Source organism: Euwallacea similis, chromosome 29 (assembly GCF_039881205.1).
Source record: "Euwallacea similis isolate ESF13 chromosome 29, ESF131.1, whole genome shotgun sequence".
In the NCBI taxonomy this organism is placed as follows: domain Eukaryota; kingdom Metazoa; phylum Arthropoda; class Insecta; order Coleoptera; family Curculionidae; genus Euwallacea; species Euwallacea similis.
The window spans coordinates 1,314,769-1,329,878 of record NC_089637.1 but is presented as its reverse complement, the minus strand read 5'-3'; the positions used below and the strand labels follow the sequence as shown (position 1 = coordinate 1,329,878).

General features: G+C 33.1%; 1 protein-coding gene across 1 annotated transcript in view; it reads right to left on the bottom strand.

Moving 5' to 3' along the window:
- The window catches only part of LOC136417638 (neuroligin-1-like), a 94,600-nt gene that overhangs the window by 30,873 nt on the left and 48,617 nt on the right, over positions 1 to 15,110 (bottom strand). Inside the window, exons 6-7 of the mRNA XM_066403416.1 lie at positions 8,620 to 8,820; positions 6,720 to 6,885 (exon numbers count right to left, since the gene is read on the bottom strand). Of these exons, the coding sequence (XP_066259513.1) occupies positions 6,720 to 6,885; positions 8,620 to 8,820 (367 nt within the window). The remainder of the gene's footprint in view (positions 1 to 6,719; positions 6,886 to 8,619; positions 8,821 to 15,110) is intronic.

Sequence of the window (15,110 nt, the reverse complement as noted above, 5' to 3'; positions counted from 1 at the left end):
AATATGATTTTGCAGAACACATAAAAGCGCAACTTTTCTCTAATTTAACCATCGCCCTATCTCTTATAGTTTACGAGATCCCTGTAAAGTGCATTCTTATCCGGGACAGCTTGTAAGGTGAGTATTTTTTCATGAATAGTAAAGGGATCTTCAAAACTAAAAGAGATAGAGAATCGGTTAAATAGGGAAAGGTTTGCAGTTTTGTGAACTGAGTTTAAAGCCATATTTGAAGTTTTAAAAAAAGTTATGGCTTATTAGATATTTACGAAAAACCTAAATAGGTTAAAAAGCTAAATCGTCTGTAGCCCCTTTATTATCGGCGGTTTCAAAAGCGTGTAGATATAAAATTGTAGATAATTATTCTGTAAATGTAATAAAATACATAACTTTTTTTAAAAAGTAGTCGTTTCCAAGATATGACACAAACTGACTTTTTTTTAATGGAAACTATATTAAAAAGTGAGCCTATAAAATAATAGGAGAATATTTTCCCCCTTTTTAATGATATAAGAGTTGGTATACTTAATTTCAAAAGTGCCAAACCATTTTACTTAAAATAAATGTATACTTTATCTTAGCTATCAGCAATAAATAACCGAAAACATCTTAAACACCCAAATATTGTTTAATATTCATGTTAAAAATATTAACTCAATTACAAAACTAAAAACAACAAAAAATTAGATACAATTAAAACTTTTACATTTACATAATATGTTAAATCATTTAGTAAACAAGTACCTAAGTAAACGATTAATGATCATAATAAATAATGTTTAAAAAGTCCGTGATTTTTGTTAATTCGCATTTTACACCTTTTTTAAAATAGAGTTTATGACTTGCCTAACAGAACATCTATTAATGTTAGGAAATGCCTCATTCACAGCTATTTTCAAGTCATTCTTAGTTTCATAGGTTCTTTTGTATATTTTATTTTCAACGGTTCCCCATAAATAAAAGTCCAAAACTGACAAGTCAGGTAAACGCGCGGGCCACGAGATTGCCCATTTTTTTGGGCATTGGCCCATTTCTCCCAATTCAAGAATTAGTTTAATATATAAGGTTTCTTACCATTAAAAGATTGTGAGGAGGTGTCCCATCATCTTGAAACCAATTTAGCATTCTAAATAAATTTAAATTTAGCTCTTCCAACATAATACTTAAATCATTTTGTAAAAAGTTTAAATATCTTATGCCTGTTAAATTTATCATTAAATGTATGAAGATTAAGTATTGTCGAGTCCATAACATTGGACCAAACATTAAAGCCAAATTTAATTTATGGTTTCCTTGGTTCGACAATGTAGGGCTTTTCTTTCGACCATACATGTTCGTTATATTGATTGAACATACTAGCGCTCGTAAATTTTGTTTCATCAATCCAAAGGTTTTTAAATGGACATTGTGGATCATCCTGACACTTGGTTCTAATGCTTAAAACCACGAGCAAAACTCCATTCGCTTCATTTCATCATCAGGATGAAGTGTTTGGGAAACAGCTAATTTATAAAGATGAAATTTATGTTTTCTCAACACATTAATAACAGTTCTTTGTGATGTGCTTGCAAGTTTGGCAATCTCCCTCGTTGAAGTAGATCGGTTTTGGTTTACGCGAGCCAAAACGTTTATTTGGGAAACTTCATCAATTTTATTATGTTCTTGTACTTTAGGTTTCATAAAAGAACCGTACTCTCCTAAGTTATCATACAATCTTTTAAATGTAGACAAATTGGGCTGCCGACAATGAAAATATCCCTGGAAATACTGGTCTGCAGCCCTAACTGCATTCTTATGACATTGAATGTAATACTGCAATATCGCGTTTCTCTAAATTAGGAAAATTCGTTTTAAATTAAAAAACACATAAATTAGGCACAATAAATTAGATAAAAACTGCAAGATGTTAAAATGCTTAAATAATTGTCAAATTATCACTACACTTAATTGTCCATTTTGTTGTTCCAAGCCAAATAGGAAAAAAAATTAAATAAAACAGTTAAAAGTGAATAATTCTGATACTTTTGAAAATAAGTACATCAACTCTTATATCATTAAAAAGTAAAAAAAATGTCTTATATTTTATAAACCCTTTTTTTAGTGTGGTTTCCATTTAAAAGAACGTAAGTTTGTGTCAAATCTTGGAAACGACCACTTTTTAAAAAAAGTTATGTATTTTATCACATTTGCAGAATAATTATCTACAACTTTTATATTTATGCATTTTTGATACCTTTAATAATAAAGCGAGTACAGATGTTTTAGTTTTTTGACCTATTTTGATTTTTCGTAAATAATTAGTAAGCTATGACATTTTTTGAAACTTCAAGTATGGCTTTAAACTCAGCTCACAAAACTGCAACCTTTCCTCATTTAACCAACTTTCTATTTCTTTTATTGGTATTTTTTATGGGTATGAGAAAAAGTAAGTTCCGTTTTCTAATAGAGGACCTAACACATACTGTATGTATTACGTGTGAACTGGCTTAATATGTATTTTAAAGATCTTAATATTAATGTTAAATTGCTCTATCTGTTATTCAATGAAAGTATTAAAATATTTATTATTTCTTGGATTGAAAATGGATAGTTTTGTAGCTAGTAAGCGCCATTTGTGGGAAGTTTTATTATATTTTTATAATTTAAAGAAATCCGCTGCTGAAAGTCATCGTTTACTTGTAGAAGCTTACGGTGAACATGCTCTATCTGATAGTATGTGTAGAAGATGGTTCAGATAATTTAAAGAAGGTATTTTTGATGTTGAAGACGCAGAACATGAAGGTAAACCAAAAAAGTTCGAAAATGGACAGTTGGAAACATTATTTAATGAAGTTCCCCGTCAAACTCAAGCAGAATTCGCAGCAGCATTAAATGTTGACCGATCAACTGTTGAAAAATGTTTACAAGCAACGGGATTTGTTCAAAAACACGGAAATTGGGTCCCACATGAATTAACCGAAAGACAACAGGAAAATTGGAAAACCATTTGTGAACCGCTCCTTTACAAACAACAAAGAAAGGGTTTTTTACATAGACTAATTACAGGAGATGAAAAATGAATTTATTATGAAAATCCCAAACGTAAAAGAGCTTAGGTAAAGCCTGGTGTGATTGGTTCATCGCAGCCAGAGCGAGATATTTATTGTGACAAGGTTATGCTCTGTATCTGGTGGGATATGAAAGGTGTTGTATATCATGAGTTGCTGAAACCTTCCGAAACTATTACTGGCGATGTCTACCGACGACAATTAATTCGTTTAAGACGAGCTATTGAAGAAAAATGACCTAAATGGGAGAATAGACACAACAAGGTAATTTTTCAACATAACCAGACATTGCTCAACCGGTCAAAAACTACTTGGAAGGGCAGAAGTGGGAAATATTACAGCACCCGCCACATTCATCCGACATTACTCCTTCGGATTACTATTTGTTTCGATCTATACAGCCCTTAATGGAGAACGATTCCGTTTTTATGAAGGCGTCAGAAATTGGCTTATTAATTGGATCGTCTTCAAAAACGAGCACTTCTTCAGAGATGGAATCCGCAAATTGTCTGAGAGATGGGCAAAGGTTGTAGCTTCAGTTGGAACATACTTTGAATAATGTACAGGGTTATTCCCTTTATTTTTCCTCGACGCTAAAATCGTTATTTTTGGAAATAGAAACAAATAGTTAAGACAAATGTTTTAGTTTTTATTATGAATTATCAGAATCCGCCATCAGATGAAACGAACAAGCATCCTAAAGCTGTCAAAAAATGGCAAGTTGTGTTTTTTTAAATGGAACGCCCTGTATATTTATACCTTTTTGGAATCTGCTCGCCTCCCTGATTCCAAATATATATATACAGGGTGTTCCACCCCAGCTAGAACGTTCGATAGCTCCCAAACCAATGGAGATACAAAAAAAATGATTTCATAAAATGTGTTTCGATTTAAGTGCTGCACATTCTAAAATTATTTTCAAATATGGCGGACTTCCGTTTATACCGGAAGTTGACACTAACTTACATATTTTAAATGGAACACCCTGTATATTATTACATTTTTGAATTCCTTATTTAAAATGAATATCAATTCATTAAGCATATGGAAGCATTAATTCGTACCATTCACAAGTTATTAGACAATTTATAATAAAATTGACGTATGCATAACTGAAGAAAAAGTCCAAAATCAAGGAAAGTAAAAGAGATAAAATTTTGGGGTTTCTTTCATTTCAAAGAGCAGAAAATAGACTACTACAGCAGCTACGATTTTTTTATTTATTGTCTAAAATATCAATTTTCTGATACTTGTCAAATGGAAATATTCAACCACCAACAACTTCAGTTTTTCAAATGGAATGATATAATTATTTTTTGTCTATCCGACGCAGAAAAAAAAAATCTCTCATTTGATATACTATTATCAATAAGTATTCTTAAATCAATCCGCAACAAGAATATTTTTAAGGGGCAGCAAAAATGATGCAAAAAATAAACGGTTATCTAAAGAATGTCAATGGGATTTCAAAGTACATGTTCAAATTGTTGACCGTTATTTTCAACGCACAACTGGACCCTGTCATTAAACTGTTTGTTAATTTTAATTAATTAAATTTAATTAATTTTAATTTTTTTAAGTTGGTGGTTGAATATTTCCATTTGACAAGTATTAGAAAATTGATATTTTAGGCAATAAATAAAAAAATCGTAGCTGCTGTAGTAGTCTATTTTCTGCTCTTTGAAATGAAAGAAACCCCAAAATTTTATCTCTTTTACTTTCCTTGATTTTAGACTTTTTCTTCAGTTATGCATACGTCAATTTTATTATAAATTGCCTAATAACTTGTGAATGGTACGAATTAATGCTTCCATATGCTTAATGAATTGATATTCATTTTGAATAAGGAATCCAAAAATGTAATAATATACAGGGTGTTCCATTTAAAATAAGTAAGTTAGTGTCAACTTCCGGTATAAACGGAAGTCCGCCATATTTGAAAATAATTTTAGAATGTGCAGCACTTAAATCGAAACACAATTTATGAAATAATTTTTTTTATATCTCCATTGGTTTGGGAGCTATCGAATGTTCTAGCTGGGGTGGAACACCCTGTATACAGGGTGGCGCACTTCACCTCCTGTCTCCTATAGCTCGGTTATCATTGACAGTAGGATTTCGATATTTTGTATACTTTACCTGTGTCTTAGGACGTACTCCAGGAAAATATTTCTAATTATACAGGGTGTCCCAAAAAAGTGTGACGATACCGAACTTTTTTTTTAATGGAACGCCCTATTTTTTTTTCACAATTTAAATGCTTTCTATGATTGTCTATATATTCCTAAAATTTTGTTGAGATCGGTTAAATAATACTGGCGAAAAAAATTAAAAACTGAAAAAATTACATTTGCGCCTCTAGCTTGAAAAAATAATAAAAAATAGAGATAATGTCTATGTAAAGAAACTACTCAAGATGCTTATTAAGCATGGTTTAATAGTTTTATTAAAAAAGTTTCGATGATCGATATTGTACAGGGTCTCCAAAATTTAGCGTCACATTTTTCAAACTTCAAAGTGTTTTATTTTTCTTAATTTAAATTGGGACCCCCGTATATTTTAATTTAGTTCGATGCAGAATTCAAAAACAAACATTTTTCGAATGATGATGACCCTTTAAAGTCGGTAAGAGCCATATCGAGAAACCTTCATGTTTCTGAATGCACAATCCGCCGTGTTATCCACGAAGACATCCGATAGATAGAATTCCTATGTAATGCGTAGAGGTCAATTTATGTCGATGCAAACCCGGGAACAACATTTAATCTGAGCAAAAAGGCTTTTAAACAAGTTAAAACATCCCTAAACTTCGGACATGCTCTGGTTTTTTCAGTCGAAAAAAATTTTGACCAGGATCGAAAAATAAACCGACGGAACGATAGAAGGCTATGTTCGGATCCTTCAGAAGTTCCTCGTGTTATGCATACAAAATTTCCGGTAACGGTCATGGTTTTGGGAGTGGTAATCTATGAAGGGCACGTCATGTCACCCTATTTCTTTTCCCAAGATCTTCGGGTGAATTCTGCTGCTTATATTCAGGTCTTAGAAACAATTGTGAAACCCTGGAGAAACAGTGTGCGTGGTAAGAGACCATGCGTGTTTCAACAGGACTATGTTCCATCACACAAAACCACCACGACACAAGATTGGATGTCTGAGAATCTGCGTGATTACATAACCCCAAACATGTGGCCACCTGGTCCTCCCGATTGCAATCCTTTTGATTTTTATGTATGGGGCGTTGTCGAACGGGAGACTAATAAACATCCCCATAACACACTAGATTCCCCAAGAGCCGCTATTGTCGCGGTAATGACACATATGGACAAAGACCATTTGATTCGGGCATGCAACCGTTTTCGGCAGAGAATTGAAGCTGTTATTGCTGCTGAGAAATTTCATTGAACAATTCTGTAGCTTAAGAGTCAGTAGCTTCGTAATAAATATACCATTCAAATATAATAGCTTTCTAAGAAATATAATATTTTAATTTTTGAAGTCAATATGCCCTCAAATACCTGACGCACCCTGTATATAATATATGTATATATATATAGGTATAGTATACTATATATATACTATATATAAAGGCATTAATTTTTTTCTGGAATTGTTGAAATTTGATTCAAATTGTGGCATGGTTCAGTCTCCTAATTATTGTATAAGTAGTGTTACCTTGATCTCATACATGCTGCAATATCTTCCAGGTCATCTCCCTTAGCATCTTGTGGCAAACATCCCATTTGTCTTCCTACAGAAAGTCTAATACTATCTGCATTGTGCATTGTGGCCCAAGGACTTAAGGCAGTACCGCTTAATAATATCACTCTTTTGAACAATCCTGCCAATAAAAAAGAGCATTCTTTATCAGAAGATTTCCACTGAGTTCCATTTTCATACAGGCTTTACAGGTATTTTTAAATATTATTGGAGAAAAATCAGTTAAAGAGGGAGAGTTTTAGATAATGACATTAACATATCAATTTGACCTTAAAACAGTTTTGAAAATATTTTGTTCTTAAGATATTTAAGAAATTTTTAAAATAGTCAACACATTATTTTGAAAATTGTAGGATTATTTAACAAAGAATTAAAGAGCCAAAACCACTTCACCATAGCTTTTTAAGCTTTATGACATCTTGTAAAACATTATATTTATTTTACGACGTTTCAGATTTGTGGAGTCGTCCTAAGGTTAGTTATTTCAAGTCTGGACCTGGATTTTTTATTGCAAATTTCAAATTAGTGTTTAATTCTCAATACAACGATATGCGATAAACAATATTACAACCTGAGGATTGTCCCATAAATCTAAAACGTCATATAAGTAATAATTATTTCTACAGGGCGTCGTAGAATACAAAAAGTGGCTTTAAAATATAATTAAAAATAAAACTTTGACAATATTTAGAAAATATCTCAAAAAAAAAAAATTTTCGAAAGTGTTTTAACACCAAATTTAGCATTCAAAAAAACATGAATATTATTTGTGTTTATGCGAACTTAAATGAAAAGTTAAGGAGCAAGATTTCCTTCAAGAAAACCATAAATCAATAGATAAACAAAGGTTTCTTCAGCATGTCAATGTATATTATGGTAAGTATTTCTATACTATAATCTTCATTAGAAATCTAAGAGATGTTCTTAAGTAATGTAATGGCTTAATTAAATTGTTCTGTATACCAGTGTTTTGTTTAGATCCATCACAAAATATTTAAAACACGAAATATGTAGATTAGAACAATAATAAAGTTCTTTCTAATGAAGAGTTCGTGGCCTATTGTTGGATTTCATTGAAATACGAAAGTACTGAATATAAAATCCACAAATTGAATTCAAGCAACATTTCAGTAATTACCAAGTTCTCATTTGGTCTTGCAGGGAAAATGTGCTTCTTTTACAAATAATTTATACCACTTATCATAAAAATTGTAGCATCTAAAAATAATGAAGGTATTTGAATGAAACTTTGTAAATATGTTGACAATACTATACAAAATAACAAATGTAATTTGGAAGTCAACCGAAGTCCAGATAGTCTTTAAAATTCGAATAATGTGTATAACCACCTTGTGAATTTGCACTCTCAGAAACTCGTCTGGGCACGCTTCTAAGCAAATAGTCGATTTCCTCTTGAGGTAGCGTATCCCGAGCAACTTGAATTGCATTTCGCAACTCTGCTAAAGTACATCATGGATTCTCCAGTGTAATAACACTTTTTCCTGTCATGTCCCATACGTGTTCTATAGAGGAAAGATCAGGAGAGCGTGGAGGCCAAGGAAGCACATTAACAATGCAACGTTATGGATGATCCATAGTAATACGAGCAATATGTGGCCGTGCATTGTCTTGCTTGAAAAGTAGGTTTTCAATACGTTAAATGTATGGAATAGCAATCGATTTTAACACTTCCTGTATGTAACATACGGCATTATATGTAAAATCTGATTAATTGTATTACTAATACAACTAATTTTGGTTCAGGTTCTCTTCTAGGTGTTGCAATTTGTATGATAAGTAGTATATTATTACCAGATACAAATTAAGGATTTATAACAAGCTTCACTATACTCACCTTTGGATCTTGGAGACAAAAACAACAAATTGACTATAGCAGCCCCAGTGTCTTCTCCTATGAGATTCACTCGATTTGGATCTCCCCCAAAAGCTGCAATATTAATTTTTATCCAGCGCAATGCTGCCATGACGTCCTTGATTCCGTAATTTCCAGAATCTGCTGCTGAGGAATCTGCACTAGATTTCATACGAAGGAATCCTAAAACAAAAATAACCTGTTTCTTCATAATTCTTAGATATGAGACTCACAACTTTTAATCTCAATGCAATCGCCTCTTTAATCCTATTATCAAGATTCTCAGTAATTAATCCGAATTTTCAACCCCAAGTAGGTAAATTACAACATCTATAATTAAACTAGTTTCAAGTTTAATTTTGGAGGTTTGTTAAGTAGCACTGGGAGTAGCTTTGACAAAGGACAAAGGCGCTCTAATTAATAATTACCGAACACTAGATGAAATGAGTTTCCAAGGCAGTGGGTGGTGAAATTGATCTTTTGTCGCCAGTGAAGAACTTATTAACTTCGCTTATAGAAATTTTCATACGTTATTCCGTTCATGAAATTGAGTGGTGTTTGTTCATAAGTTGTATGTCTAGGATGATGTTTAACACGTCATAACTACTCATGCATACCTACCCCGCTGCATTGTATTTTCAGATCTAAAAAGGGCTTAATTTGGTTTCTTTCATGTTTCCTATCGTAACGCTATTTTTAGTTCAAATTTTATGAAAGAATGAAAAATTGTTAAGGAAGATTTTCATATGCGACTTTTAGCTCAAATTAGATGAAGGTTTTCATATGTGAGCGAGCCCGTCTTGGAGTATAACATTACCTCAGGATGAATTTCGATTTTTTTTAATTTGGTTTTCGCTATCTACTGCAGCAAAGTCCGCATTGACAGGCACTTCCGCCCTAGTTCTTTTCAGAAATCATCAAATTCCCATTGACACTCTAATGGAGTTGTAAGAGGCGTGACAATGTCGAGTGCCATTCCATATTTCTTCTCGATTTCGGCGCTTTTATATAGTTAAAAGAGCAAATTTGTCAGCAGGGGATTATGTATATAGGACAGATTCCTTTTTGCGAAACTGAATATGTTTGATTATGAGAAAATATGTTTAAATATCTCGGAAACTGAGACAAATATGAAAAAATACTTAAGAGGATTTAATAGATCAATCTCTTTTACGATCAAAATGTCACTCGCATGAACAAATTGTGCTTGTCCAAAAATATTAGTAAAAATTTAGATATTAACATTAGTTTAATTAAAAAGTAGAACTTTCTTCAACTGCAGTCAGTATAATGCACTGCAACCCCAACTACCGTATTTCCAGAATATAAGGTCTAAATTATCGAACGATGCTAAGTGGAGTTCCTCTACTTATCCTCACTTAGTAATTGATGTTATATCGCTGATCTACCATAGTTAATTTAGTAAAATCAATATTTAGTCGAATTTATGTTTAGTTAATCGAGAAAAGAGTCATCTGCGTGAATGTAAAACAGAGTCGCCGCTTCTGAAACTCAACCATGAGCATCTCGGTTTAAATAAAAGATACGAGGTCGGTGGAATTAGGGCAAGTTTCACAATTTGGACTTAAAAAATATGCCATTTTAAAATTAAAAAAATTCTAATGACTTTCGTCGATATACGGAAAAAAATGAAATTTTATAACATTTTTTTTCTACAATTATTTGGCGAAATAATTTAAATAATTGGCACTTCATCGTTGCAACTTTTCCTCTTCTACAACGTGGCGATGCCATGTTTGAAATCCAGCGTTTCGATTTGCACCAATCATCATCAGTTTTGTTTTTTCTTACGAGCACTATCTTGATATGTATAAACATAAAATCCTGTTTGTGCGGGAAATACTTAGGAAATAACGGTCATATTTTCGTTTAATAAAGACGTTTTTAACAGTTCAGCTGAATTTCGCTTAAGATCACCTACAGTTACAAAGTTAATATGAATTCATTCATGTGCGTTTTTTATGTGAAGAAAAGAGAGATATGCTAGAAATTTATTACGTTTCGCATTAAACTGTGAAAGTTACTTCGGAAACATATCTACAGTAGTATCCAGACAGGTAACAACCAGTTGAAAATTATTTTCTATTCCTTCTTAGAAATTTAGCCGAATTTGGTGTAATTTCCTGGTAAGCCTAAAAGGCGTGCTCGTAGATCAAATGGAAATTAAGTGGAAATTTACGAGGCGGTGAATAAAATAAACTTCTCCACAACGGTTAGAGATATTAGGATACTTTGGATATTACTAAGAGCTAGCAACAGGAATTATTTCTTTTGTGATCCTTGTTAAAAAATAAGTAAAAAATTATTGTTGATGATATTTTTTAATTTCTTTAAAAAAACCAAAAAAGTAACAAAGAATTTTTGCAAAATCAAAAATAATATACAAACTACATCTCGAAAATTCAGAATGTCGTATGGCCTCCCCTCATATCTATAAATGCTTTACATCGTCTTGGCATACTTTCAATGAGATGATTTATCTTGTCTTGTGGTAAATTTTCTCATAACTGTGGAAGAAGTTCTCGAGGCTGTGGCATTGTCTTGGGGCGTGGTCGATGTTTTTCAATACTTCTTTGCAACATATCCCATATATATTCAATACGGTTAAGGTTCGGCGATCTTAGCGGAAACGGTAAATGTACGATACCTACATTTTCAATCGCATCGACTATAACGATTGCTGTACGATGTGGTCGCGTATTATTGTCCAAAAATCAGAAATTTTCTCCTATAGTAGCTTAAAAATTTGGCAAAATGTTGCTGATGATGTTTTTCTCATAAATTTGTGCATTCATATTTCTTTCAAGTATGTACAACTCACTTTTCCCTTCATAGCAAATTCCGCTCCAGACCATTATTGCGCTCTAAAACTTTTTGTACAATTCCTAAGTTTCTGCGTACTCCAGAGTTTATCCAGACACGAACACGCCGACTATCAAAGTAACGGCCAAATCTGGACTTGTCTGTAAAAAAATACAAAACGCCACTCTTCACCCCAATTGATGTGCTCTTTCGCCCACTCTAGTCTTGCAAGTTTATTTTCTTGGATAAGGGGAACTCTTCTTAAAAGGCGTCTCGAGACTATGTTTACTGCTTTAGGTCTCCTACGAATTGTTTCAGTGGAAACTTAGACTCCTGTAGCTTTCCATAGACTACCTGCCAAATGCCTACATGTCGACAGGGGTTTTCTTCGTGCAGAAGCTGTAAAGTCAGTCTTGAGCAGCCGTGGTTCTATTCAGTCATTCTTTTTTGCAGTCTCTTTGAGACGTTTCCAGTATGTTGAAACTTTGTTAACGGTCTGGATGTCACACTTTGAGAAATGTGGGACAATTGTGCAATATCCTGTTGTTTTCATCTAGCTTGGAGTTTTTGTTCTCCTGAACTTAACTTTCTCCGAACCATCATAAAAATGATCGAACACCTTGGTAAAACCAAATAAGAAAACAAGAGCTACCCAAATGACATAGAATCCAATATCAATGTTTTGATTACATTTAAAGAAAATATATAAAATAATAATAAACTTAATCCCTTCCTGCATAGTGTGCCATATATGGCACGAACTCTTATTTGCCCTGTATATGCCGTTATTTATTAGATTATTTTATAATATATGAGAGACTTGACTTTAGACATTCTTATAATTCTCTGTAAATGTCACAGTTGAGGTAGATTTCTACAGGGTGTTTCAAAATAGTATGTCATAAATTTAAAGGGTGATTTTATAAGTGATTTTGGCAAAAAATAGTTTATATGAACCTAGGTCCGTTTTCGCTTTCTGTCTGAAATACAGAGTGTTAAAGTTTGCTATATATTTTTTTAATAAGTTCGGGCCTGCGTTAAATATTTTTATCAGATTTGGTGGACGTAAGCTAGGCGTAAAAACACATCTTTTAAGAGAAAAACAAATTTTTAAATTTAAACAGTGACGCCCCCAAGGCCATAACCCTGATTATTTTTTGTGAAAAATATGTTAGACCACTGCTTTTTCAAAAAATAAAAATTGTTTTCTTAATTCTAGTTTTTTTTGTTAAAAAAATGATGTCTTGAATTTTTTTCGCAACATCAAGCGTTTTCAAACAACAAACGGATTAGTTAACATTGTACGTTATAATAACGACCGAATTAGTTATAATAATACTTAATTTGGAGCAATTTATAAGGACCATTCAGACAAAAAAAATTAAATAAGTTGCCGAAAATGTCCTTCGCCTGCAAGGATACATGCCTCAGCCCTTTTTCTCATATTATCGCGCACTCTTTGAAGAATACCCGGAGTATTTCTAATATTGTTACAAGAAGCTATTATGCGATTTTTTATGGCATTGGAGGCGTCAATGTTTAAATTTAAAAATTCGTTTTTTTTAAAAAGATGTGTTTCTATACCTAACTTATGCCCACCAAGTTTGATAAAAATATTTAATGCAGGCCCGGATTTGTTAAAAAAAGATATAGCAAACTATAACACCCTGTATTTCAGACAGAAAGCGAAGACGGACCTAAGTTCATATAAACTTTTTTTCTCAAAATCACTCATAGAATCTCCCCTTAAATTTATGACATACTATTCTGAAACACCCTGTATAATTAACTGCACGTAACATAATAACGTGACAGAGACACCGGTATGACTTGGTTCATTAGGGACCAATTCAAATAAGCTTATTTAGACTTGATCGTTGTAGATTATTCTGCGTAGTAAAAATACTATAAAAATAGATATTGTGAGTGCAAAATTGGTAACAGATAATAAGGAAAAAGTTATTGATTGATAGGTACCACCGCAAATTAGGATTGTGCCATATATGACACAACATGCATTCGTGGAATGGCTAGCTACGACAAAATTATTATTTTTAGTAATAATAGATTCTTCCCTGATGTAATGCTGAGAGGCGGTTTCAGGACGGAAGAAAGGAGGTGGTTTTAGTGGGTAGGTGGGTGCACCATTGAGGTCAAATCCCACACTACCTGACGACCAGGCTGACGACCAGGTCGGGTGTCTTTAGAAGATTTCCTCCTCCTCGCAAACAAAAAATAAATAAAAGTAATAATGGTTCCTAAAAGGTTTTACGGAGTAGGCGCAACATTTATTGATATACCAGACGGCAATGTTAGTGAGATAGAAAACTTATCTGATGATGAAAATCTGAACCGGGATGAAATTCTTCCTGAGAATGAGCCTGAAACTGAACGAGAAGTTGACAATGAAAAGGAATATGACAATGAAAATGATATTCCTCTAATACATTTTGTGCAACCCCCACCATCAACCGAAAGTAACCCAGAATGGAGAAGATGTAATTTCTTTCGACCAAGTGACGACATAAAATTTCTCGGGAGCGAACAGTTACCATCCGAAATTCAGAATCTAGAAAGTCCATTTGAGTTCTTCGGATTTTCTTTTACTGACGAAATACTTCACGATATCGCGTACCAGTCAAAAATATACTTTGTGCAATCAAGACCTGAAAAGCCGCTTCGACTCACTGAAATATAGAATTACTGCAATTTATAAGCGTATGTTTATATGTATATGTCCATTGTTCAATTGCCGGCTTGTCGAGATTACTGGAGTTCAACTGTAGGGCATCCATTAGTTTCTAAGGTCATGACTTGTAATCATTGGGAAGAAATAAAAGGCCATCTTCATTTCAATGATAATAGCACATTTGTACAGCAAGGACAGGTGGGGCATGATAAACTGCACAAATTGCGACCACTTCTAACAAAACTTCAAACTCGATTATTGTTGATGCCAAAAGAATTTTTGGCGATCGACGAACAAATTATGTCCACAAAAGCAAGAGTTCCCTCAAACAATATAATCCCAAGAAACCTCATAAATGGGGTTATCAAGCATATGTCTTGAGTGGGTTCTCAGGTTTCTCGTATTAGTACGAAATATTTGCAGGTAGTCAAAGTAATGTTGTTCCTCAAAATGCACTAGATTTAGGAGTTAGTAGTAATATCGTCTCGCGAATGACAGCAAGCATACCATGACACTTGAATTATAAGTTGTTTTTTGACTACTGGTTTACTTCTCTTCTTCTGCAAATATATCTTGACAAAGAAGGAATCTTACCCTTAGACACTGTCCGTATAAGTAAGATAAAAAATGTTAATATGCCAAAAGAAAATGAAGTGAAAAAGAAAGGTTGTGGTGCTGTAATAGAAAAGGTAGCTGATGTGAATGAAGTAAAAGTATCATTAATCTCATGGTTTGACAACAAAGTTGTAAGCTTGATGTCTACATTTGTAGGTAGTCAGCCTATGGGTGAAGTAAAATGTCTATTAAGAAAGGATAATTCCTACATTACAGTACCATATTCACAAGCTGTAAACATTTACAATGAATATATGGGCGGTGTTGACCTCCTTGATTCAATGCTTGAATGCTATAGAATTGGAATACGGTCACGGAAGGGGTGCCTGAAGATATTCTTTCATCT